The sequence below is a fragment of the Pithys albifrons genome, chromosome 1 (genome assembly GCF_047495875.1).
Source record: "Pithys albifrons albifrons isolate INPA30051 chromosome 1, PitAlb_v1, whole genome shotgun sequence".
Taxonomy (NCBI): domain Eukaryota; kingdom Metazoa; phylum Chordata; class Aves; order Passeriformes; family Thamnophilidae; genus Pithys; species Pithys albifrons.
The window spans coordinates 89,674,870-89,697,842 of NC_092458.1; the positions used below are offsets into that span (position 1 = coordinate 89,674,870).

Genomic DNA, 22,973 nt, shown 5'->3' on the forward strand with positions numbered 1-22,973 from the left:
AGGCTGGAGATGGCATAGCATGGCACTTGCCATTGCTGACTGCCTGGGGGGAAGAGTTAGGAAGGTCAAAGTACATGGTCCCTACATGAGAAGGGATGTAATGCCTGAGTTATTGGGAGCAATAAGACAACAGAAGGAACCAATAGGGTGGAAACAAGGTGTGAATACCTCAAATTTCCATCAGGTATGTCCTTCTGTCAGCTCACATACTACTTACTGCATGGTTGGGGTTCAAATCTCTCTAGTTCTTAAGGGGCTAATGAAATCTAGCAGAGAGGTGCTGTGGTGTAAAGGAGAGCACCCTGGACTCTGAATCCCAAGGACCTGAGTTCCAGTCTCAGTGGGGACCGTCCCCTGGCAGTTCAATGCCTCCCTGCCATCCCATCCCGTCACATCTCAGATGCTCAGCAGGGTCAGCCCCGGTTAGTACCGGGTGCTGTGACAGTCCCGAGGACTTTCCTGTCACTGTCCAAGCTCTCTCGGCCGTGGCAAATGGACCTCAGGACTGAAACGGTGGGGCCAGTTCTGCACACGCTGTGCCTCACCTAAAAAGTCCACTGCACAGGCTGGAAGGGCACGTGGGGAGAGCCCTGCCCAGATCTGCGTTTGCCAAGTCTGGCTGTACGATGAAATCTATCCCACCTGTCTGGCTTTGGGACATTTTGTTTCACTCATTATTCTTTAGCTTCAGTTTCAGGCGTGTTTTTGACTCTTACTGCCCTTGTGCGCTCTTTAATTTCAGCCAAGCTGTTACTAAATCGTGAGTTTGCGGACTGGGAGCGGGTTGGTGGCCCCACCTACCCTGCCTGCGCCCTGTGCCTTCAGCTTGCCCTGGTTGAGCCCAGCAGGCTCTGCCCCCTGGCTCTGCAGGCAGGTCCCACTGCTGCTGCTGCACTCGCAGCCGGCACTTTGTGCCCTGATCTGTGCCCGTGCCAGGACTGAAGGTCGCTGTGCTCAGGAATAAATTTTGGACAGGATACAGCTGACGCAGGCACTCTGCCTCTGACTCGCCCTGGGTGCTCACAGGCCAGTGTGTCTGAAACACTCTGCGGTGCGGCCTTGCTCTGTGTCTCCATCCTTTGTTGCTTCAGGATCTTAATTACCAGATCTTGATGTGATGACAAGTACTGGAAAGTGTGGCAGCATTGTGGAACTCAACAGCAAGACAGAGCTGGGCTTGGAGCCTTGGATTCTTTCTGGTTATGTAGTAAACCAGAGCATGATGCAACCACAGTTCACTGAGTCGCACAGAACTGCACACACAAGCATTCTGCGTGCTGGACCCTCTGCCAGCTTCCTCTGCTCATCCCCCTTGCGTGGCTCAGCGCATGTGCACTCATCATTCTCAGGTTGCATAAGCACTTGGCCTTTGGGTTTTCCTTGTATGATGGTTGGGATTGCTGTGAATGGCAGGCAGAAAGAGATGTAATGAAGGGACAGAGGATTAGAGTGTTTAAAGCAGCAATTTTGTATTTGTGTGTGAACTACTGATGGCTATCACCAATTTTTTGTTGTGTTTTGTTTCTTTTTTTCATAGAATCATAGAATTGATTGGGTTGGAAGAGACCTCTGAGATCATCAAGTCCAACCCTTGATCCAACCCCACTGTGATTACCAGATCATGGCACTCAGTGCCACGTCCAGTCCCACCTTAAAAACCTCCAGGGACGGAGAATTCACCCCCTCTCTGGGAAGGCCATTCCATTTTGTTTGTTTGTTTTTCTTCGGGAGTCCCAGAATGTATAAATTAATATTTGATCTGTGTCTCTGGGACTTAGTGGATTATAAAGTAGAAGTACCTTTACAACTGTTAAACCTCAAAGCTGCTTCTCCGGACATACTTGTGTTATGCACTGGTAGAGGTTGGAGCCAGACAAGGCATCTGGACTTTCCGACCTGTGTGTGAGCCCTGCTGGGCTCCAAGTATTTAATAGTCATCAGTGGACCTGCACTATGTGGGTGGTGGGTGTTGTGGCATTATAGCTCTTGATATGGAAGAGATAGAGATCTTTAGTAAATAGTATTTGGTTTTTGGCATTCTCCTGTGTTTGTGAATTAAAGGCCACGATTTTATGAGTTTGAGACTAACAAGTGTGCTAAAAATGGATATCACCCTAAATTAGATCTGCTGGTCTTGTAATTATGCCATGACTGACAGGAGTAAAGGTAAGTGAGGGAAACAGTGATCCCTGTTGACATTTATCTCTGCTTTAAATTGCCAGCCTACAAAATATACTTCTCATGGGTGTCTAGCTATTGATGACCAGCATGGCCAGATTTCCAGCCCAGGTTTCTGTAGTTAATCCTCTTTTGCACTTCTTTTTCCTCCAAGCACTGATGTATTTTAGTGATATCTTGGGGCAAATACAGAAGGATGTAGGAATTGGTCTTTATTCTTGTATTATTACCATATATCTGTGAAAGACAGTTCTGTGAAAATAATTTCTGTAATACTTGTGCTGATAGCAGGACAGTGTTAAAAGTAGCTTTGTGATTGATGGTGTTTGAAATCCATCTTTGGAGGAATGGGTCAGGCAGCTCCAGCAATTTTTAGAGATGTGGTACAGCTTTTATTTTGCAGTCTGTCCCACTAAGCTTAGGGCAAATCACAGACACTAGGATGGGAGTGTTAGTAACGATATTAGTGAAAATATGCTAAATGTGCTGCATTTTGTGATCCCACTACCCCTTTGTTACCTGGTGCTGTTTCAGTGGCATCTCTGTGGGTTTGAGTCTTTTTGTTTAGGTATGTTTTACATTTCGGAGGGATGGCCACAGTGTTGGCGAGCAGCTGTCTCTGTCTGTGCAAGGCGTTGGGCACAGCTGTCTGGATCACACTGAAAAACCTTTGTCAGCATGTGCCTGCTGCCCTGTGCTTGGAGTCCAGCCTGGATTTTGTGGTGTGAGGTGGTCAGGATAAAGAGCTTTTTTGCTGCTGTATGAAAAAGTGCTTCAAATCTCTCAGGTTTTCAGCCTGAGCCTGTTCTCGGGGCAGGCTCAGCAGTGCAGCGGGTGAAGGTGAGTGAACGTGACGAGTCATTCTGCCTATTCAAGTGGAAGGAAGCAGCGAAAAAAAAGCAAGGCCTGCTGCTTCATTGCTGTCTTCATGCCTCCTGCTGGAAACTGGTTTCTTCCCCAGCTTTGCCTGGGGCTTTCTCCTCCTGCTCTTCACTGTGGGAAAACCTTTACTGCAGGATAAGAAATGGAGAAAAGATTATGGTGGAAGCAGAGGAAAGGAGGAAACTGTAAATGTGACATTTGCAAGAGAAGGAAAAATGTGTATACTGAGAAGTTTGGATATACCTGTGCTGCTTAATTCATCTGTAATGCCACAGTTCATGCAATGACCCCCCCATTTTCTGTTTTTCCAATCTGATAAAAGAACACAAGGTACTGAGCTTCATCATTTGAAGGTATTACACCAGGAAGAATAAAAATTGGTTCAAAAAGTGCAGAAGTAAGAATTAACTTTAGTTGCTGGCCCTACTTGATTTGAGCAAGAAGACTGCTACTGAAGGTACTTGTTGAATTGGACTGGTAGCTTCTCCTGCCTTTCCATCTAAAAGATTCCTTCTTTAAAAGACGAGACATGCACTGTTTTCATCTGTTCCCAAGGACCAGGTCATGTCCTTGGTGTGACACAAAGCGAAAACATAAATCTCTAATTTCACCCACTTAATCTGCACTGAACACAATCCTCAAAGAACCATGTTGAGATTTTACAATGGTGATTCAGAAGAAAACAAAAAGAAATCAAACCCCAGCATGCCCTTTAGCTAAGGAAAATGAGGAATTGTCTTCTGAACTGGATGCAGGTGATATTTCTACACTTCATTGGGTGTATATTGATAATGTCATGTGACATGAACTGTACAAAACCTTCCACCTTCATTTGCTCAAGTCCAGTTCAGGAAGTTGCAAGTCCATAAAGCATCATCTCTGATGATCCAGTCATTTTATCCCCTCTTGTAAGAAGGGGAGGGAGAAGGGGGCAAGGAGGGTGTGAGCTGCTACAAGGCAGAGAATCGAGTTAAGAGTGGTGAATGCAAACTGGCTTAGCTCTAGAAATCCCTGGATGGGGAGGGGAGTGTGTGTGGCTGCAAGTGATGGTTATCTGTAACACAGATTGCAGCAGTGAGGCAGAAATGACCTTGCTTTGGTGGTTTTGTGTCAACTGCAGCATTTACACAGCTGAGAGGGACTGGGGTTGTAACTTTGGAGGGAAAGTGTGAATCTTCATGCATGAGCTTTGTTGGCTGTGCTTTGAAGTTATAAATCTGATGTCTTGGCAATCTTTAACCAAATCTTTAACCTTGATGAACAACCAGCTTTCTTCACTATAATGAGCAGATAAGAGGCAGTTGCGTCTAGGAAAGTTGTCTTCATTAGTGATGAACAGGGTTTTAACCTGCGAGGTTTGCTTCAGTAGTCAGTGAAGGGCTTAAATGCACTGGTCACTCAGCAGTGTTCTGGAGCTGTGTGTCAGCAGCCAGCTGGATAAAGAAATCTATTTTGGATAAATCGAACTGCAACAGAAATTTGCTGAGTAAACTCTTCGTAGTCTCATTGGTTTGCGGCTTCTCAAAGGAATGTGTGCTGCTGGAGCTCGTGTTTTGTGTGGACAGATGTGTGCTGGGCCCTCTCTCGTGGCAGGTGCTGTGAGAGAACCCAAAAACCCAAAAACAGGACTCCGAGCCAAGTTAATGTGGGATAAGATAAAAAGGTACATTCTTTAATGCCCAGGCTTAGGGCTTTTAGGAATACATGATGAAATCTTCCCCCCGAACACTGATTTCCATGGGTTTTATAATATTGCCCACCCAATCCACAGTTTACACATCTCTGTCCAGCCCCTGGTTACACCTCCTGAAGATTTGAGTCTGGGGTCACTGGGACCCTCTGTTCTTCATTTTCCTCTGACTCAGACTCTAGAGGTTTTCCAGTGTTCTTAGACTCAAGGTTGTTGGCTTGTGTTTGGTCTTGTTCTGCAGGCCTTTCTGATAGTCTTCAGCTTTTCTGCCTTGAAAAGAGCCTAAACAGCTAAAAGAATTTGAGCTACTGATAAATGGCAGAGGTTGAGATGTATAAAAAATGAACTTGAGCTGCCAGAAATATTAACTGAATTTTCTTTTTTACTACAGTTATAAGTCCTTCTAAAATCTATAAAAATCAAATTTCAAAAATCAAAACCCCCTTAGGTATCAGCGGGCACTGAAGTGCGTTGCTTTCTTCAGTGCTGACCAGGCCTGGTTCGCTCCTTCAGCAAGAAATCTAAACCCTGTCTTTCGTATGAGTGGGTGGGAGAACAGGAAAGAATAACAACTTCCTCTTTGAGTCTTTGACTTTACATCCATGTCTCTTGGAAGACAAAAGCGATGAGTTAAGGATAAGCACGAGCTTTATGTTTTCTTCCACCCTGTGTTTTGTACAGGCACTGTCAGCCTTTCTCATCAGCATGTTCTGAAATGATTTCAGTTTGCATTATCTTTAGACATGCGTTTTTTTCTCTTGTGCTTGGTGTAGGACATCTGCCACTGTTCACTACATTGAGTTTCTCTGCTTATAATCTCGTATTTCCCCTTACCCCCTTGCATTTCTGCACTGGTAATTAACAGTCCACGTTATAATGTGAAAAGGTTGTTACTTAAGATGTATACAGGAAAATGCACAATGAAGTGAGACTACTTGAACTATTCATCTGATAAAAACATTAATTCTTTAAAGCATCACTCTGTTCCGTGAACATCAGTAGCTGCTTCCCTGCCACATCCAATTTGAGCTTTGCAACTGTTCGAGTATTTCCAGTTTTAACTCCACCAGGGAGTGGTGATTAGAAATCAGCCTGGTTTTAAGATAACCGAGCTGACTATTTGACTAAGATGACAGTTTAGATTTGTTTCCTCTCTGCCTAGTCACAGGATGCAAGATATAGGTTACTGTGTAACTGGTTTATGACTTATCCCTGATATTAACACCTCTTGAAAAACTCTTTGTGCAGCTGCAGCAGATGGTCAGGATGGGAGCGGAAGGAGATGGATCAGAGTGGAAGGCATCAAAGAGGACACAGACTGTGCCTGTGCTAGGATGAGATACCAGAGGATAAATATAACTTTGGCCTAGCATTAGAGTAACTTTTGCTGATTTCTTTTTTCCGGTGTATCCAATCAGCAGCATGTACATACTATCTAAATAACATGAAGCGATAACCTGACTTAGGGTATGCGTGGGTATTTTAAGAAGCTGTAGAGATATTGCTAAAATAATATTTGCACATTAATGCTTTGTGTGTTCATTTTTCTTCTAGTAAATCTGTGAGATAAAAGGTATTATTCCCATCTCACAGTCAGTAGGAGAAAGGGAAGAAGAAATTACTTGTACGTTGGCCTATGAATTGGTGGTGGAATTTGGTTGAGGTGCTGGGACTTGCAGTGTTAGGCTCAGTCCTGTAGTAACACTGGTAAGTGCTGTAAAAGCCAACCAGAGAAATGAATCTTTTGCCATAATAGGTGTTTCGTGAATTGCTGGGTTCTGGGGCACCTTCCCTACTGCAACTTGCTAGGTGAAATCTGCCCCATGTTGTAAGGTCCAGGGAGACAGTGGCTTGGACAAGACAGGAGGAATGAGCTCTTTCTGTTGGTCTGAAATTTGCATTGTGCCATACAGCACAGGAACCCCAGCCATGACTCTCAAAATTGACTTGTTTTTGATAGCACTTAATAAAGAATGAGTAAGTGGAGGATATTCAAGCTTTTGTCCCTACCAGGAGAATGCTTTTCTCTGTGAGATGTGAGGCACATTGATGAGGTTATGTGGTGAGGCCTGTATTCCTCCTTCACAAATTCACTCCCTAAGATTTCAGGAGATACATGAAAGCCTCAGAGCTCTCTCCTTGCTTTCCCTTACTTTCTCTCTTCATCCTTCAGGACAGAATAGGCCTGTCTTGGTGTGCACCTAAATGTCTTAGGTTTAATCTGCTCAGAAGCTGGGCAGGCTCAGGGAAGGACTTGCTTTCTCCTTAACTGCTGGGTGGATAATTGCCAGCTGATAACTGTGTGAGATGTCACTCATGTTTGTAAGGAGCTGGCTAATACTGAAGTGTTTTTTCAGTCAGCGGGAGACAGGGTTGGTAGGATTAATGATGCTGCATCTTATCTAGCACCTCTTTGGGGTATTTTTTGAGACTACACATGGCTTAGATAAATTAGAAGCAGAGTTTGTAGGCATGTTCACCTTAGAAGCTTTGAGTGGTTCTTGTGGAGTTCCTTAACAATTAATCATAGTGACAGACACAGTATGTGACCCTCTGATACACAGAATCTGAAATCCTTGTTTTGGCAGCAGCACTGCACAGCGTGGGTGTCAGCTCTGTGTGTTCAGCTATGGAAATGTGTGGTGGCTAAGGAATTTTCTTCCCAAATATTCCTGAACTTGGCTAGAGCTAATGATGCCCGTAGGACCAGTGAGTTAGTCTAGTGTCTTGGTTCTGGCTATTTAGGATGTGTGATTAGCAATCCCATGAGCAGAGTGAAAAGTGGAATACCTTCTATTTTTGAAGCTGCAGATTGTGTATTAATTGAGGACGGAATAACAGGGATGTGTAAATGTCACCACAGAAAAAAGGAGTCTTGTAGCAACAGCTGTGGAATGAAGTATAACTAACATGGCTGCGCTAATTTTAGTTGCTTGTTTTTATTCATACAATTCAAAACTTCACTTGTTTTTATCTGTTAGGCTGTAAGATCACTCATTTGTTTAGGCCTCACTGTTAATGGATATTGCAGTAAAGTCACAAGTTTATCATGCAGGTAAATGAACTGATTTTATTTTAACAGCTTTTTCAGATTGATATAAAATGGGAAATTAATGCTATTATTCTATCCATCTAAGCCTAGTTAAACCTTGGTTTGACGAAAGTGGGAGTTCTGTTGCCTAAATTTCAGGTGCTTTTTGTTGGTATTGCAAAGAGAACAGTAGAGCCAAAGATCTTTTGTTGCAAACCTATTTTGCACTGTGGAGGAGAGCAGGCATGTAGGTGGAAATGTTACATTTATTCTTACAATTGTTGCATTATTTTTGTAGTATTGGAGTGGGACAGGTTTCCAACCCTTATGGCTGATCCACTGTGTTATTGTAAGATCAGAAATTAATAATGGAAAGTTCATATCTTCTTGCCTTGTACCACTGAACCTTTGATAATGCAAGTTGGTAGTTCTTGGATATTTAGATGTATCTGTGGACCTTTATTTTAGAGGGAAAGTGTACTCAAAGTTGGCAGTATTCTCAGGGATAAAGTAACTACAATAAATACTAATAAACACGTGAAAGCTGTTGCTTCTTTTCAACTTGAGTTGGTTTTGGTTTGTCAACTCCTGTACCTGTATATTAAGGTGTATGGTACTTTTATGGCTTTCTAATTGTTTGCTTTTCTCTTGTTTCAGAACAGAGAGCTCCAGATTATGAGAAAGTTGGATCATTGTAACATTGTCCGATTGCGTTATTTCTTCTACTCTAGTGGAGAGAAGGTAAGAATGGAAGAAAAGCAATAACCTCCTGGTAACCATCTGGGGTATAAGTGACCTGCTTGAATTCCTAGCAACAGGAGTGTGAAGATATTGGACCTGATAACATGGAGCAAATGCCATCGTGGTGCCAAACAGGTCATATTGGAGCAGATGTTTTCCAGTATGGAAGTGTGTGACTCAGAAGGAGACCCTGAGATTGGCTCAGTTGGTTAAAACTTGGTTGTAATATCGCCAAGGTCATGGGTTCAATCCCCTGTGTGGGCTGTTGACTTGAGAGTGGGACTTGACGATCCTTGTGGGTCCCTTCCATCTTAGAATAGTCTGTGATTCTGTGTACAGTCTGAGTAGTTATTATTATAACACAACAATAGTGGAGCACAGCTTGGCTTCATTTACAAGTTCTAGCACTGCCTTTCTATATATGCAGGTATGTTTTCTAGGATTCAGCATTATGCAGTTTAAAGTATTTATGTGACTTTGCCCAGACCCAGTCTCTGTATGCTCCTGTCCCTCTTCCTTGTGCATCTGTCCCATATAGAGGGGAAAGAATACTGATAATGCCATTGTAGCATTTCTCAGAATGCTTATGCTCCAGAAGATTTGTTTTCAGTCCAGGTTTAAAAGTTCCTTGGGGTTTTTAAGAAGGGGTACAAGGTTTGGGTTTAATGTGAAATTATAACACATTCCTTGTCTAAGTATGTATCAGCATTTTACAAATCATAGGAGAATTCAGGATGAAATGGACTTCAAGATGGCATTTGGTCCAATCGTGCTTAAAGCAGGATCATCCATGGAGTAAAAAAAAAAAATCTTTCTGGCCCTCATGGGAGTTAATGTAAGCTCTGAGGTGGGGAAATGAGCTAGATGACCTTCTGAACTTCCCCTGATCTCACTATATAGTGTTATAAATATTTATATAAATTTTTATATAATTTATATAAATGCTGCCATTTTTTCATGTTTTTTAAAGCAGATGACACCATTAGTTACCCTCAGGTGCTGTACACGTGCCCTGTCCACAGTGTTGCAAAGGGCTGTGTGTGAGACCTGATGGCGACTGGCAGGCCATTAACTGCAGGTTCACTCAGGGGGTCAGCAGAATGGGAGAGGTGACCCACCCACTTCATGGTGTTTGGAGCCACAACAGGAGTTGGGATCTCCAGATAAGTTGTAGGTGACGGGTTGCTGCCGTCCTGTGCAATGCACAGAGGGATAATTGGGGAACCTCTGCCGTTACCTCTCTGAGGAGTGTTTTGAGGGGGTGCCATGTGCCTGTGCCTATGCAAAGCTTGCAAAACCACTTCACAGGAATTGAGAAATATGGTTTAGAATTTTTATTATTTTTTTGATCAATCTTTCCACTTCCTTACTTGCCCTTGCCTGGTGATAGCAAGCATTTTCAGTGTCGTATGGCTGTGGCTGTTTGGGGGATTTTTTTGGTAATTTTTTAAGCTGTATTTTGTTCATTACCAGAAATTCCTTGAGCAGCATGAGTACAAGAACAGAAATACTGTGAGAGAGGGCTTGGTTTTGGATTTTTTTGTTTGTTCATTTTAAACAGCTTGTAACATGACTGCAACAAAGGAGAATTTTGTGGGACAAGCAGAAGACAGCTGCCTAATCTTTTTAATGGCTTTCAGGAACTTTCTTCAAGCAGTGGAAGTGTTAAAACTGCTTGGAACAGTGTCCCAGGAGCCTTTGTGTAACAGCAACTTGAGAAAAATTGCTTTGGAAATCTTTGACTTGGTGTTGAGCTTGAGACTGGATTTTCCATTCTGCAAAACAGAAAATCCACATGACTGATTCTTGGCAGCACTAATTTTGCCTTTAAAAATGTTGTCTCTATCTCTGGCCAGTGAATCTTAATGCTTCAGTGAGAAGTTTTCTTCCACATTATTTCTGCTCTTCTCTCCTGGTGCCTCTACTCTGTGCCTTTGAGATTTGCCCTGTTGTGAAATGGGACAGGTGTGAGCCAGTCCCTGGGGCAGCGCACACCCAGCAGAGCATCAGCAGTGCAATGTTGCAGTTCTGGTTGGGAGGGCTCTTGCAGTTCAGTACAAAAAGATGCATAACTGGCTTGCAATTATTTCCATGGAGGTGGCAGTTTGTGAAGGTAACTGGGTAATGGCATAGAATCATAGAATGGATTGGGTTGGAAAAGACCTCCAATATCATCAAGTCCAACCCTTGGTCCAACTCCAGTCCCTTTCTTTACCAGATCATGGCACTCAGTGCCACATCCATTCTCAGTTTAAAAACCTCCAGGGATGGTGAATCCACCACCTCTCTGGGCAGCCCATTCCAATGGGCATGCATGGGTCCTGCCCGTTCCTTGCAGCTCCCAGGGAATGCCAGCAGAAGCAGCTGTGGCCAACACAAAGATGAGTGTTAGCACAGCAGTTTGCCAGTGCTTTTTCTCTGTGGACTATGAGGCCTTAACAGGTTGCCATGTTGCTTTGGACAGCAGACTGATAGTCCAGGAGGAGGAGGGGGACTGGAGTTTGCTGCTTGGGAAAAGCTCTGAGCAGCAGCAAGTTGTTCTGAAGCTCATCTGGGAAAGAAGAATAACATTTCTTACCTTGTTTTTGTCAGTTTGGGAAGCAGTAACACCTTTTCCTTCTTACTACCCTCCTAATCAAACTGTCCCATTCAGGAGAGGAGAAGGAAGAAAAACATCCTATTGGGTAACCAGGAAGGACACGTAGGAAGCGGTTGCAGATGTAGATAATGGGTACCCAGAACTTTATATGAACTGATTATTGAGGCCAAGTCCAATGGGAAGAGTAATGTAGAAATGCAGGAAATGTGTAGCAGAAAATGCAGTGGTGTAGTGACAACAGGGCCTTGCGATTGTTGTCTGTCTTCATGAAGACCTTTAACAATCCTATGCCATTAATCTGTGTTTGTGCTAATTAACTCAAGTCTAGCAGTGAGTGGAAAATCTCAGAGATAACTATTATACTGCTGATCCCTTTAATGAAATTTTGGTACTTACCAAGCTTTCTCTTGCATGAAGATTTTCCTACTACTGTCATTGCTCCAACTTTGTGTTGCTTGAACTTCTCCCTTCTTCTCTGCTGTTTGACACCAGTGTCTCAAAGCCCAGAGGCTTTTCTTTCTGTGTTTTTGGCTGATATCTGAAAAGCTTAAATCTGTCTTGTACCTCAAGTCTGTCCTGTACCTCAAAAGGATTTCTCCAAATCCAGTCAGACTGGCACTCTTCAAAAGCCACGTGCCTAACAGTCATTTTAGTTCATTTTATTGAGTAGGTATTATTAGACACTGGACAACCTTAAAGCTGGTTTTATTCTAGCAAAACAGGGGGTTTCATTCTTGATCTGGGAAAGTATCAAATAGAAAAGTAATTCTATAAAACATTTGCTAATCAGACCATTCCTTAGCTGCATCAAAATTGTAGACTAGTTTGCAAGGATTTGGAGTGATCTGTTTGTTGTTTCTGAGGGCTATCTGTGGAACTGGTTGAAGTGTTTCAGCTGTCTTAACTTTTCTTTTTCCTTATGATCAACTCTTGTTTTTACACCTCCCATTTGCTTAACCTTCTTCCCTGCTTTTCCCAAACACCATCAAGCCTTAGCAGCAGGAAAATCTTGTATTAAGCATGGCTTTGACTGATTTCTTCTCCTTTGATTTCGGTGACTGGGTGACTCCCTCTTGTCTGAGCATCTCTGAATAAGTATGGCCTTTATATAGGTATATCCTGTATGTGTTTATATATGCACTTAAATGTGTGCGTAGAGATACATTTATAGTTTTGTGTATATATAGATGCAAAAAATTGTCCTGAGTACTGACTGTGTATTAATTGCGTTTGACTAATGATTTCTAGTTTAAAAATGCTCACCGAAGGCACATAACATACATTAATATGACAGTTGACAAGCTTGACATTCAAGTTGCTTCTTTCCTCCTCAGTTCCTTCTTTTTGTAAGTTCACAGGCAATTGTCAGACCTGTTGGGTAACACAGTTTTTTCAAAAGCCTCTTCCTTAATGAATTTGCTGGAGTAGATTCTGATTTCTTCTTTCATTTTTTTTCTGAGGCTGTGTGAGATACCTGATGGAGGGCAGTGACTTTCATAGCTGTAGTGTGCAGTAGTCCAAAATGTGTAATTATATCTGATGGGATGAACCAGAGGGGAAGGAAGAACAACGGAATCATAGAATCATAGAATGGATTGGGTTGGAAAAGCCCTCCAAGATCATCAAGTCCAACCCTTGGTCCAACTCCAGTCCCTTTACCAGATCATGGCACTCAGTGCCACGGCCAATCTCAGTTTAAAAACCTCCAGGGATGGGGAATCCACCACTTCTCTGGGCAGGCCATTCCAATGCCTGATTACTCTCTCTGCAAAGAATTTTTTTCTGATCTCCAACTTCAATTTCCCCTGGCAGAGCTTGAGCCCATGCCCCCTTATCCTATTGCTGAGTGCCTGGGAGAAGAGACCAACCCCCACCTGGCTAGAACTTCCCTTCAGGTAGTTCTAGACAGTGCTGAGGTCACCTCTGAGCCTCCTCTTCTCCAGGCTAAACAACCCCAGCTCCCTCAGCCTCTCCCCACAGGACTTGTGCTCCAGTCCCTTCACCAGCCTTGTTGCTCTTCTCTGGACCCACTCCAGCCCCTCAATATCTTTCCTGAAGTGAGGGGCCCAGAACTGAACACAACACTCAAGGTGTGGCCTCACCAACGCAGAGTACAGAGGAAGGATCGCTGCCCTGGGCCTGCTGGCCACGCTATTTTTGATACAGAACAGGATATGTGTATGAAAGATTCTCCTGGTGGAAGTAGTCACAAGTCTTTTCCATGCTATATTTCTGTGATTTGTGGTTTTCTTGGTAATTCTTGAAGGAAATGGGCAGGGCTTTAGGGCTCTGCTGTTTGATAGTAGTTTTGGTATTATGCCACAGGGTAAGGTTTTGAACAAGATGCCTGGTTTCCAGTCAGCTTGAGGGAGATCAGACTGTATTAGAAAGGTGTATATTTCTGAGTTGATTTTTGCAACATTTCCTTAATTTCAGGGACTGACTTGCATTTAGCATGATACCAAAATGTAAGTATTGATTTACTGAAGCACAGGGGCAGATGTTCTTCCTGCCTTTCCTTTTTAGCCTAATTCTGCTGAGAACTTTTTGAGCCGTGCTTCCAGTCAGGGCAGACATAGAGAATAATCCCTCTGGTTCCTTTGCTAAGAGTATTCCCTGATGTTTTATAGAATGACCTAACTTCTTATATCAGTGGCTGTCGAGTAAAATTATTCAGCTGTGTAAAACCTGAAATGAGTTTCTAATTCAAATTTTTCCCCCTATTTCTGGTTTAGATCTTTGTGGTATTTCATAGCTCTCACATTTTCTTGTGTGGATATTTTTGAGTGTTTAATAGACTGATTGATCCATATCTGTACCCAAAAGAGGATGAGAAGTTAGTGGAGGGATTTGTTTCTATATCAAATCATATAAAAGTCAAGAGGATAAAGTTTTGTTGAGTAATTGCATCTTGGTTATATAACTTTTGTTTTTGCTCATTAAGATGGCTTAGAATTCAGAGGAGTGAAACAGAGTGTGTGTGGAAGCTCAGGGAGATCACAAACAGGCAATATGCTGACTTTTTTGGAGGCTGAGCTGGCCCTCCTGCATGCTCTAATTGGTGTCTACTCTTATTTAGCCTTAGCTATAAGGGCATGTAGCCAAAAGTCCATGAAGACTTGGGATGGAAATTTACTCCTGTAGACTTAGGCTGAAGTTTAAAATAAACATGCAGGAGATGGAGAGGCAGCTCAGCACATAAGCTGCTGTGTATCATCTCACGTGTGCTTTGGCAACAGTGTGTTGAACTGCAGGGAAGAAGTCTGGGAGAAGGGAGCAACTGTCTGATTTCCTAGATACTGGTGTTTCTCTGGGTTCATGTCCCTGTTAGAAAAACACATTCTCCACCTTCAGAGAAGCAGGAACATCACCATTCTTTCTTGGAGAATTGTTCAGATGAGTCATCATGTAAATGTTATCCATTCTTGTTCCCTGTTAAAATGAGAACAATTTGGTTTCTTAATTGAACTTTTTTTTAAAAGAAGTTACTGCACAGAAAGTTCAGTTAACAGAGCCTTGAGCCCAATTTCGCATTGACAGGCCTGTGTGAATGTTTTGTACCAGGCTAGTAATGTGCTGAAGAGCCATCCATAGAGATGAATTGAGTCACTACATTCATTCAATCCTGGGCAGATCTGCTGTGTTGTCAACAGAGGAGCAATTAATGCCAATTATGAGAAGTTTTGTGATGTTGGTATCTCTGCAGTCCTTGCCTGAGGCCTGCCAAGCTTGTTTCACAAAGGGCACCAGTCATCAGATAATGATTATCAGTTACTGCTGTTGGGGCTCATAACATGCTAGGAATTTCCTTAGTTGTAGTTATGAGCAGTGTCTGAGTTTGAGTAGGTTGTGTTATTAGAAATAGCAGTTTTGTCTGCCTGTGGTCTTTGCAAGACCAGAGTAGGCAGCAGTGGTAGATCCTCAGGGTGGTTATGTGCATGCAGTGGAAATAGGAAGCTCTGTGATGTCTCTCTACACCAGTGAGCCATCCAGTGCATCTGGTGGTTCACTGTTCCGTTCTCAAGCCATTGTGCTGCCAGCTCCAGCCACTGCTCTCATCTTCCTGTGTTGAATGGCCATCTGGGAGGCAGTTTGTGTTGTTTGTCCCAAGGCAGGCATACAGTTTGAACCAGTGTTGTTCATTGTCTTGCCTGGTTTGCTGTCATGGATATATCCTGATTCAGAAATGCCTGCTCACTCTGGAAGGTAGTGAACAGGCAAGAAAACAGCAGATCTCCAAAGGCTCTGCTTTTTGTTTTCATGGCAAGGAATTCAGGACAGTCCAGTGACCCCAACATCATCTATTAATGTATGGCCAGACTTTGTGAATGCAGATCTGGGCAGGGCTCTCCCCATGTGCCCTTCCAGCCTGCGTAGTGGATTTTTTAGGTGAGGCACAGCATGCACAGAACTGGCCCCACTGTTTCAGTCTTGAGGTCCATTTGTCACGGCCGAGCGAGCTTGGACAGTGACAGGGAAGTCCTCGGGACTGTCACAGCACCCGGTACTAACCGGGGCTGACCCTGCTGAGCATCCGAGATGTGACGGGATGGGATGTCAGGGAGGCATTGAACTGCCAGGGGACGGTCCCCACTGAGACTGGAACTCAGGTCCTTGGGATTCAGAGTCCAGAGTGCTCTCCTTTACACCACGGGACCGCCCACATCTATCAATATTCATCTTCCAACAGACTTACTGCCTTTTTGTGGCACAGTCCCTGCTTGAGAGCTGTGGCTCAAATATCCCCAGATCACCCATGTCAAAGATGATAAAACAATCCCACCTTTTGGATGTTGGGCAGTTGTGTCCAACTTCATAGAAATTATTTCTCCTTGAAAGTACAGCTGTAGGCTACAGCACTTTATAGGGCATATAATAAACAATAATCATCAGGGATTCCCAAATTTCTTCCATGTGTGACCTTTTCCTTTAGAGTGGCCTCTCTTTAGAGGGGAAAACTAGGACAGAAAATATCTTCTGTTTTAATGACAAGGAAAGTCTTAGTGTCCATCACCTGAGAACCTAGACTCTTTCAGTGATCAGAAGTAGATAATGTAAACCAATTGTCTTTGAAGAAAACCCAAGAAAACTCTTGCATATGAATTGTGTTTGCAGGGTTGACTTCTGACCTTATGCTACCATCACAGCTGACCTACCTGGCAGTTCCTGCCTATGTAACATGACTGTGTTATGATGAGGAGTAATGAGCATTGTAGAACAGTTTAGTAAGTTTTGATATGTAGGTATAGGAACAGAAGTATTGGGACAGATCTCAGTTCTCAAACTCAGTGATGAACTGTGAGGGATTAGGAAAGGAGATACTTTCCCCAACATTTGCAGTACTAATAGAAAGTACTGGTAATCTTATTGAGTGCTGAAGTTGAGTCTTCAACTGTTCCTGCCCCCCGAATTTATCTGTGTGAAACTGCAACTCTATCTCTAGGCTTACAGAATCTGTATTTTAGTCACAGCTACAGCTGTTTTGAAGTAGATGTGGTGTAAACTGCAAGTAAAACCAAGCACACGTGGTCACTGGATGTCACCATTCCTTCATACAAACAAGGTCAGCTACTACATATTTCACTTTTTCAAATTTTTCTCATGTAACATGGCTACTCAGTAACTAGAGTGGGAAGACTGCAAATTTTCACTTTGACTTTGAAAGTGTGTCCAAAGTCTTTGTATTTTTAACTTATGGGGTCAGCCCTTCATGATAAGGGAAGGAAAGTGGGTCTGTCATGGTGCTTGATAAGAGGGTGTGAAATGTGTGGTGGTTGTAGCTTTAAGGAAAAGTAAAATAACCTTTTTTGACTCTGAGGCAAGAACTGTGTGACTTTGAACCTTGTGTGTTGTTTCAATCTAGATGCCTAGGTCAGGGTGAAGGGCACGTTTGACCTCATGCTGACACTTTGGTGATTGAATGATGCACTCTCAGAAAAGGCACAGCCCACATAAATGCTGAAAGGCATTTTCTTGCTTTCCAGCTCAAAGGTAAATCCTCGAAGTGCTTTTTGAGAGCACCCTTGTGTAGCTGCCATCCTGTCAGTAGCAGCTCTGTGAAGGACCTGCCTGCCTTGGCAACATCACTGGTGGGGTGCTGTCATATGGCTGAGCAAACTGCCTGGCTTATTTACCTCATACAGCCCCAATACTGGTGCCTTGGGACAATTTTAATAATGGGAAGTGCATTTTGGAGGCACATTACCCAACTTTAAGCTAATCACTTGTCTGTGTGCTTTTAGCTTGAATAAGCAGGTTAAGTGAGTTTTTTCAGAGTGCAATTAATTCCACATTTATTTCTCCAAATGCAAAGTTGGTTCAAGAAACTCCTGTATTATTCACCTCCTCTCAGTTGCACTCATACGGCTGGCCATGTGGAGTCCATCTGAACACTAGTGAAAACTCACCCACGAAGCACGCCAGAATCACCACACTGCTACCAATTGCCAGGAGAGGAAGACTGAAATGAGCAGGTGCATCACTTTTTCCAAATGCTGACCAGTAAATTTAGTCACCCTAGAAGAAAAAGCACCCAGAATAGTTTCTTAACCTTTTTATCCCATTACTTGATGCTCAGATTCCTGGTAGGCCTTGACAGTTCAGGAGTAGTTCTGCCATCTTGCTGAGTGCTGATATATTCTTCAGAGAGTGATTTTTCCTTTTGCCATCAGGCTGGTGTTTGTCATGTATGACCTCCCTGGCTTCTCTAGTCATGCTGGTAGTCGGTCTGTGACTGACTGATGTTGATTGTGGCTTTGTACATACACACTGTAAATGTAGTGTCTGTGATAAATGAAAAAAAACTAACAAAAGCTGGTAGAATCCACTCAGGATCCATTTGGGATCTGTTGGGATAAGGGATGATCACAGAGAAGGAATATTTGAACTTTTCCTGCAAGGAGCAGTCTAGAAAAGCAAATCTTTGAATTCAATAACTGTCGCTTTATTTTAATTCAATAGCTGTTTCTTCATATTGGTGTCAATTAAGCACAATTGGATAGTGGTTAAAACAGATTACTGGTGTGGACTGAAGGAGAGAAGACTTTTAAAGTGGAGTTTGGAACCTCCATGCATCCTTTCCTGCATCAGTCAGGCAATGTTTTCAACTTCTCTCAGTCCTCAGCCACATTTTGTCTAGTGCTCATGTACTAGAGTAGTTGTATTTTCATGCTGTTTTGTCTCCAGTTTCTGGCAAAAGGAAAAAAAATGAGGCCAGAATGTTTCAGTTCTTATGTCTTTCTCATGCCTCTTATTATGGCATAGATTGTATTAGTATTTTCTTCTATGAAGTATTTCCCATCAAAGTGAAGTGCTGCCTCAACTGTTGCTTCTTGAGAGATGCAGAACAGTGGTTATTTTGCTGTGGCTTGTTCTGGAGCAAGCTTGTCAGCTGAGGGTTTATCTGCCAAATGACAAGCAGCAGCTTCTGACATTTGATGCAATTGCTGCTACATGAGCTGCATTGCTGAAGTCAAAATCCTGATGAAATACAGAGAAGAGCAACAAGGCTGGTGAAGGGACTGGAGCACAAGTCCTATGGGGAGAGGCTGAGGGAGCTGGGATTGTTTAGCCTGGAGAAGAGGAGGCTCAGAGGTGACCTCAGCACTGTCTAGAACTACCTGAAGGGAAGTTCTAGCCAGGTGGGGGTTGGTCTCTTCTCCCAGGCACTCAGCAATAGGACAAGGGGGCACGGGCTCAAGCTCTGCCAGGGGAAATTGGAGATCAGAAAAAAATTCTTTGCAGAGAGAGTAATCAGGCATTGGAATGGTCTGCCCAGAGAGGTGGTGGATTCCCCATCCCTGGAGGTTTTTAAACTGAGATTGTTCGTGGCACTGAGTGCCATGATCTGGTAAAGGGACTGGAGTTGGACCAAGGGTTGGACTTGATGATCTTGGAGGTCTTTTCCAACCCAACTGATTCTATGATTCTATTTCTCAGGATCTGACTTTCTGTCCTCCCTCTTTTTTATTTGAAGGAAGTACGTGGTCATAACTTTAGCAGGAAGCACAGTGGAACATGTGCACATAAACATTTGACCTGCTGAGGAGAGCTAATAAGCTATTGAATCCTAAAGTCTGCAAGGGGAAGTGAGTTATTTAATGACATCTTGTGTTTGCTTTCTGTAACTTATATGCTGCAGTCTCCTCTGGACTTTTCTGTTAAGTTGTTTCAGAGGTGCTTGTGACAGGTTACCTTGGTTTGTTCCCAGACCAGCAGTTTGGAAACAGCAGTATGGAAACAAGTCACTTGTAGAATATGTGCTAAGGTTTCCTATAATGGAAAGATAAGTGTTGATCCTCCCAGCTGATCCTCAAGCAGTTGCCCTCATTTGGCAAGCTCTTTGAGCTAACCCTGTTTCCTATTGCAATACATCTGGGTCACTGGAAAAATATGTGTTTAGGAGGAATACATGAGCTGGGCAAACCAGGTTACATCATCATCCTCAGAGCTTGTCAGGCCATGACTGCTTCCTGGCTTGTCCTGAATCCTGTTCAGGGGAATCCAGGTAACTGTCACTTTCATCCAATTCATGTTCAAAGAGAAGGATGAGAGCTCATGGAAACTCTTTTCTATGTGTTTATCAGACCAGTGCCAGGTGATACCAGAGGATGTTGGTCAAAACACTTGAATCATCTTTAATTCATTTAATTCGTACAGAGAATTTTTGAAGTTCGTTGCATATGGTAGGAGAGGAATAAGCAGCTACTTACGTAGCCAACAGCATAAGCCTTGCCTTTTAGTTGCATATTAAAGTTCTGGGTCCCTCAAATGGCACATCAGTTCTTGTTAGTTGGTGAGGGACAGGTGTTCCTGTGCCTTGGTGTTGGAGGTGATCATGTGTGATTATGTGTTTACACTGGAGCAGGACCACACAAAGCCCATGTTGTTTGTTCAGGTACTCATAAGAAAAGCCTCGTCTCAAAGGTTCGGGTGCCTCAAGGAGTTTTTTTGTGCTTGTCATGTCATGCCTTGAATTTGTCCCATTTCCAACAGAATGTAAAATAAAAATAAAAATGGAGGTGCAAATAGCAAAGCAGAGTTAGCCTGAACTAAATAGAATTCTGTAATTCTCAAGACCTGCTGTTGTGAAGTAGCACAGACAGGGTTTACTGATCATATGTTTTATTGTTTTACATGTCTCCTTTTGCTTGTACTATGAGAGGATAATGAAAACACTATAATTTCATTTCTGCTCTTCTTTCCCCCCCCCCAATCTCTCATGTAAATCTTTTTGGTACATGAAACGTGAATCCCTGGATGAAAGTAACCAACCTCAGCACCAGACTGCTTGGTGTGGTGCTTGTCACCAACGAGATTTCCCCAGCTCCTAGGAGACAAACATTGAGCATATTCATCAGGCTGTATCTACACTGAGTCAAAGGGAATTAATATTCGTGAAACTGTTCCCTCCCATGGGTTACATGTTGCCTTACTAGTTTTCTAGGACATTTATTTTCTGTATTTTATACTTAAACATTGAAAGCTCTGACCTAAGAAGAGGTTGTAGTGGATTTTTATTGGTTTAAAGTGATAGTCATGGAAAGAACAACTTTTGTTGCAGAGGGAAAGTGATGAAATACAAGTGTTTTTTCTTGCATACATTTGCACCTGTGGACTTCCAGAGCCACCTGGTATTTCCTCTGCACTGCTGTCTCTCCTCATCCATTTCAGTTCTCCAGTTTGTTCTCTAGCCTGGTCCCCAGAAGCCTTCACGTTGTTACCCGTTTCCAGGGATGGCACTGGGAGAAGCACAGCATGGGCAGGATTTCAGGTGCTGCTGCTCCTCTCCATTGTTACAGAAGTACTGTGAGACCAGATACAAATTAGTCATTTAAGCAATGATATTAAAAAAGAGCATCTTTTTGGAGGGAGCAGTGATGTAGGCAGAGTCTTGCAAGGTGACTTGATCTGTTAGGAGGTTATTCATAAGAGCTATTAAAATGTCCTGAAAATAGAACCCTTTATTGCCAGATAAGGGTGGAAAGAGATCTTGAATTCTGAGTCTTCAACAACACACAAACCCAACAGGTCTCTGCATATTGTTTATTCAAGGTGTGTATTACTGTGTGTGTCACCACATACCATTCCTTTACTCACTGGAGACTGCTGATCTTTGCTGCAGCAGGACAGCAGAGCACTGTGAGAGCAGCGGGGCTCACTCTGTGCTTAAGTGACATGATAAGTCACAGTAGTATTATTAAATTGCTGTAGATAAATGAGGTTTGGGTTTGGATGTTGAGCTACACAGCCAGTGGATCTGCTGACAGGGGACTCCAGTTGAAGACAGACCTGGAGGTTCCATGCTGTTTCCATCCATGTAAAGTCTCTGCGTTTTGTCTTTCACTGTGGAAAGTTCTAGCTGATAGTACAGTGAGTGCAGGAGAGGTTACTTCTGGTTAATGCTCCCAGCTTTCAAAAATCATTTTCCAGGTTGATATAGTTAATTATACCCATTCCCCAACATTAAATGTATTCACAGCCCTGATACGATTTGCACAAAAGACTGCATTAAAATATCAGATCTTTTTAAGACCTGTTTTTTTACTGCTGAAAATTCTCAGTTCTGCAGTTGGGCACTGTATGATTATAGTACTTTGTCATTTGAATCATCTTTGTTCCTTTTTTCCTTTGCTAATGTATAATTAGGTACTTTATAATGTAACGAAGCACCTTATTATAAAACTGCTTTTGTTGTTTCTCTGTGTTGTGTTCACATGAACCTCTAACCTGATCCTAGATATTAAAAATTATACTTGAGACTTTGTTTTTGGCTTGTTCTGTTTTGCCATGAATAAGTTCATATGTTTAAGTTGGAGATAGCTGGAACATCAAAATACATGCAAACAGAATGGCTACAAGTTTTAACACTGGCTGTCTACAAATGGTTCATTTGTGCTGTTAATCTCTTTTAATAGTTGGGAATTCAGTAAGATCAAAGTAGCATTTCTGAAAGATTAAGGTGGTTTGAACTTTTTTGATGTGTTGTTGTCAGTGGCTGAGTTTGGGACTTTTCAATTTGCACTTCTTGGGTTTTGGCAGGTAAGGGATTAATAAGTTAATAGGCTGCTTTAAATAATGATGCAGATATTACCTTGAAATACTCTCCTAATGAAAATATTGACTGGGCAGAACAGATATCCTTGTCCCCATTTATAACCAGAAAATACCTTATATTGGACATCATATTAATTAACATGTCCTTAAACATAAGTTTGACAAGAGTATTAATGCAGGAGTGCAAAGCCTGTATAGTTCAGCAGCAGTTCACACTCCCACTGAAGATGTGACTTAAAGCGTCCACAGCTTTCTCATCACTCAGGTTTCTCTGAATGCTTTATTGTACTTCATGCTTCAAATCTATTGCTGATTTTGTTTTTCTTCTCTGTTCTCTTTCAGAAAGATGAGGTGTACCTCAACTTGGTGCTGGACTATGTTCCTGAAACAGTATACAGAGTTGCCAGACATTATAGTCGGGCCAAACAGACACTCCCTATGATTTATGTCAAGGTAGGTGACTGGTAGATGTACTTAGGTGAAGAGGAATTCAACAGATTCTGGGGATACTCTTTCCTGATCTAATAAGTTTTCTGAGATTTTTAGAAGCACATAAATCTTGAGGGAAGGAGAAAAAATAGAATTACTAGTTTTTATGGCAAAGGAAGAATAGAGGAGTGAGGCTTAAACAAGCACTCCCAGTTTCTGACTTTACATAAATCTTGGAATGCGTGGGGGAAACTGAGTGTGGGAGGAGTGTTTTGGTTGTGAAGCAGCTTTGAGATGGCCACAGCTATGTTAGCAACTTTCAGTTTCCTGAGATGATGAAGATACAACAGAACACAGGTCAGGAAGGG

The 22,973-nt window shown here is 42.7% G+C and overlaps 1 protein-coding gene across 2 annotated transcripts in view; it reads left to right on the forward strand.

The window, feature by feature from the left end:
• The window catches only part of GSK3B (glycogen synthase kinase 3 beta), a 166,135-nt gene that overhangs the window by 83,668 nt on the left and 59,494 nt on the right, over positions 1-22,973 (forward strand). For both annotated transcript variants that reach the window (XM_071560021.1, XM_071560029.1), the window contains exons 3-4: positions 8,439-8,522; positions 22,519-22,629. In XM_071560021.1, coding sequence (XP_071416122.1) covers positions 8,439-8,522; positions 22,519-22,629 — 195 coding nt within the window. The remainder of the gene's footprint in view (positions 1-8,438; positions 8,523-22,518; positions 22,630-22,973) is intronic.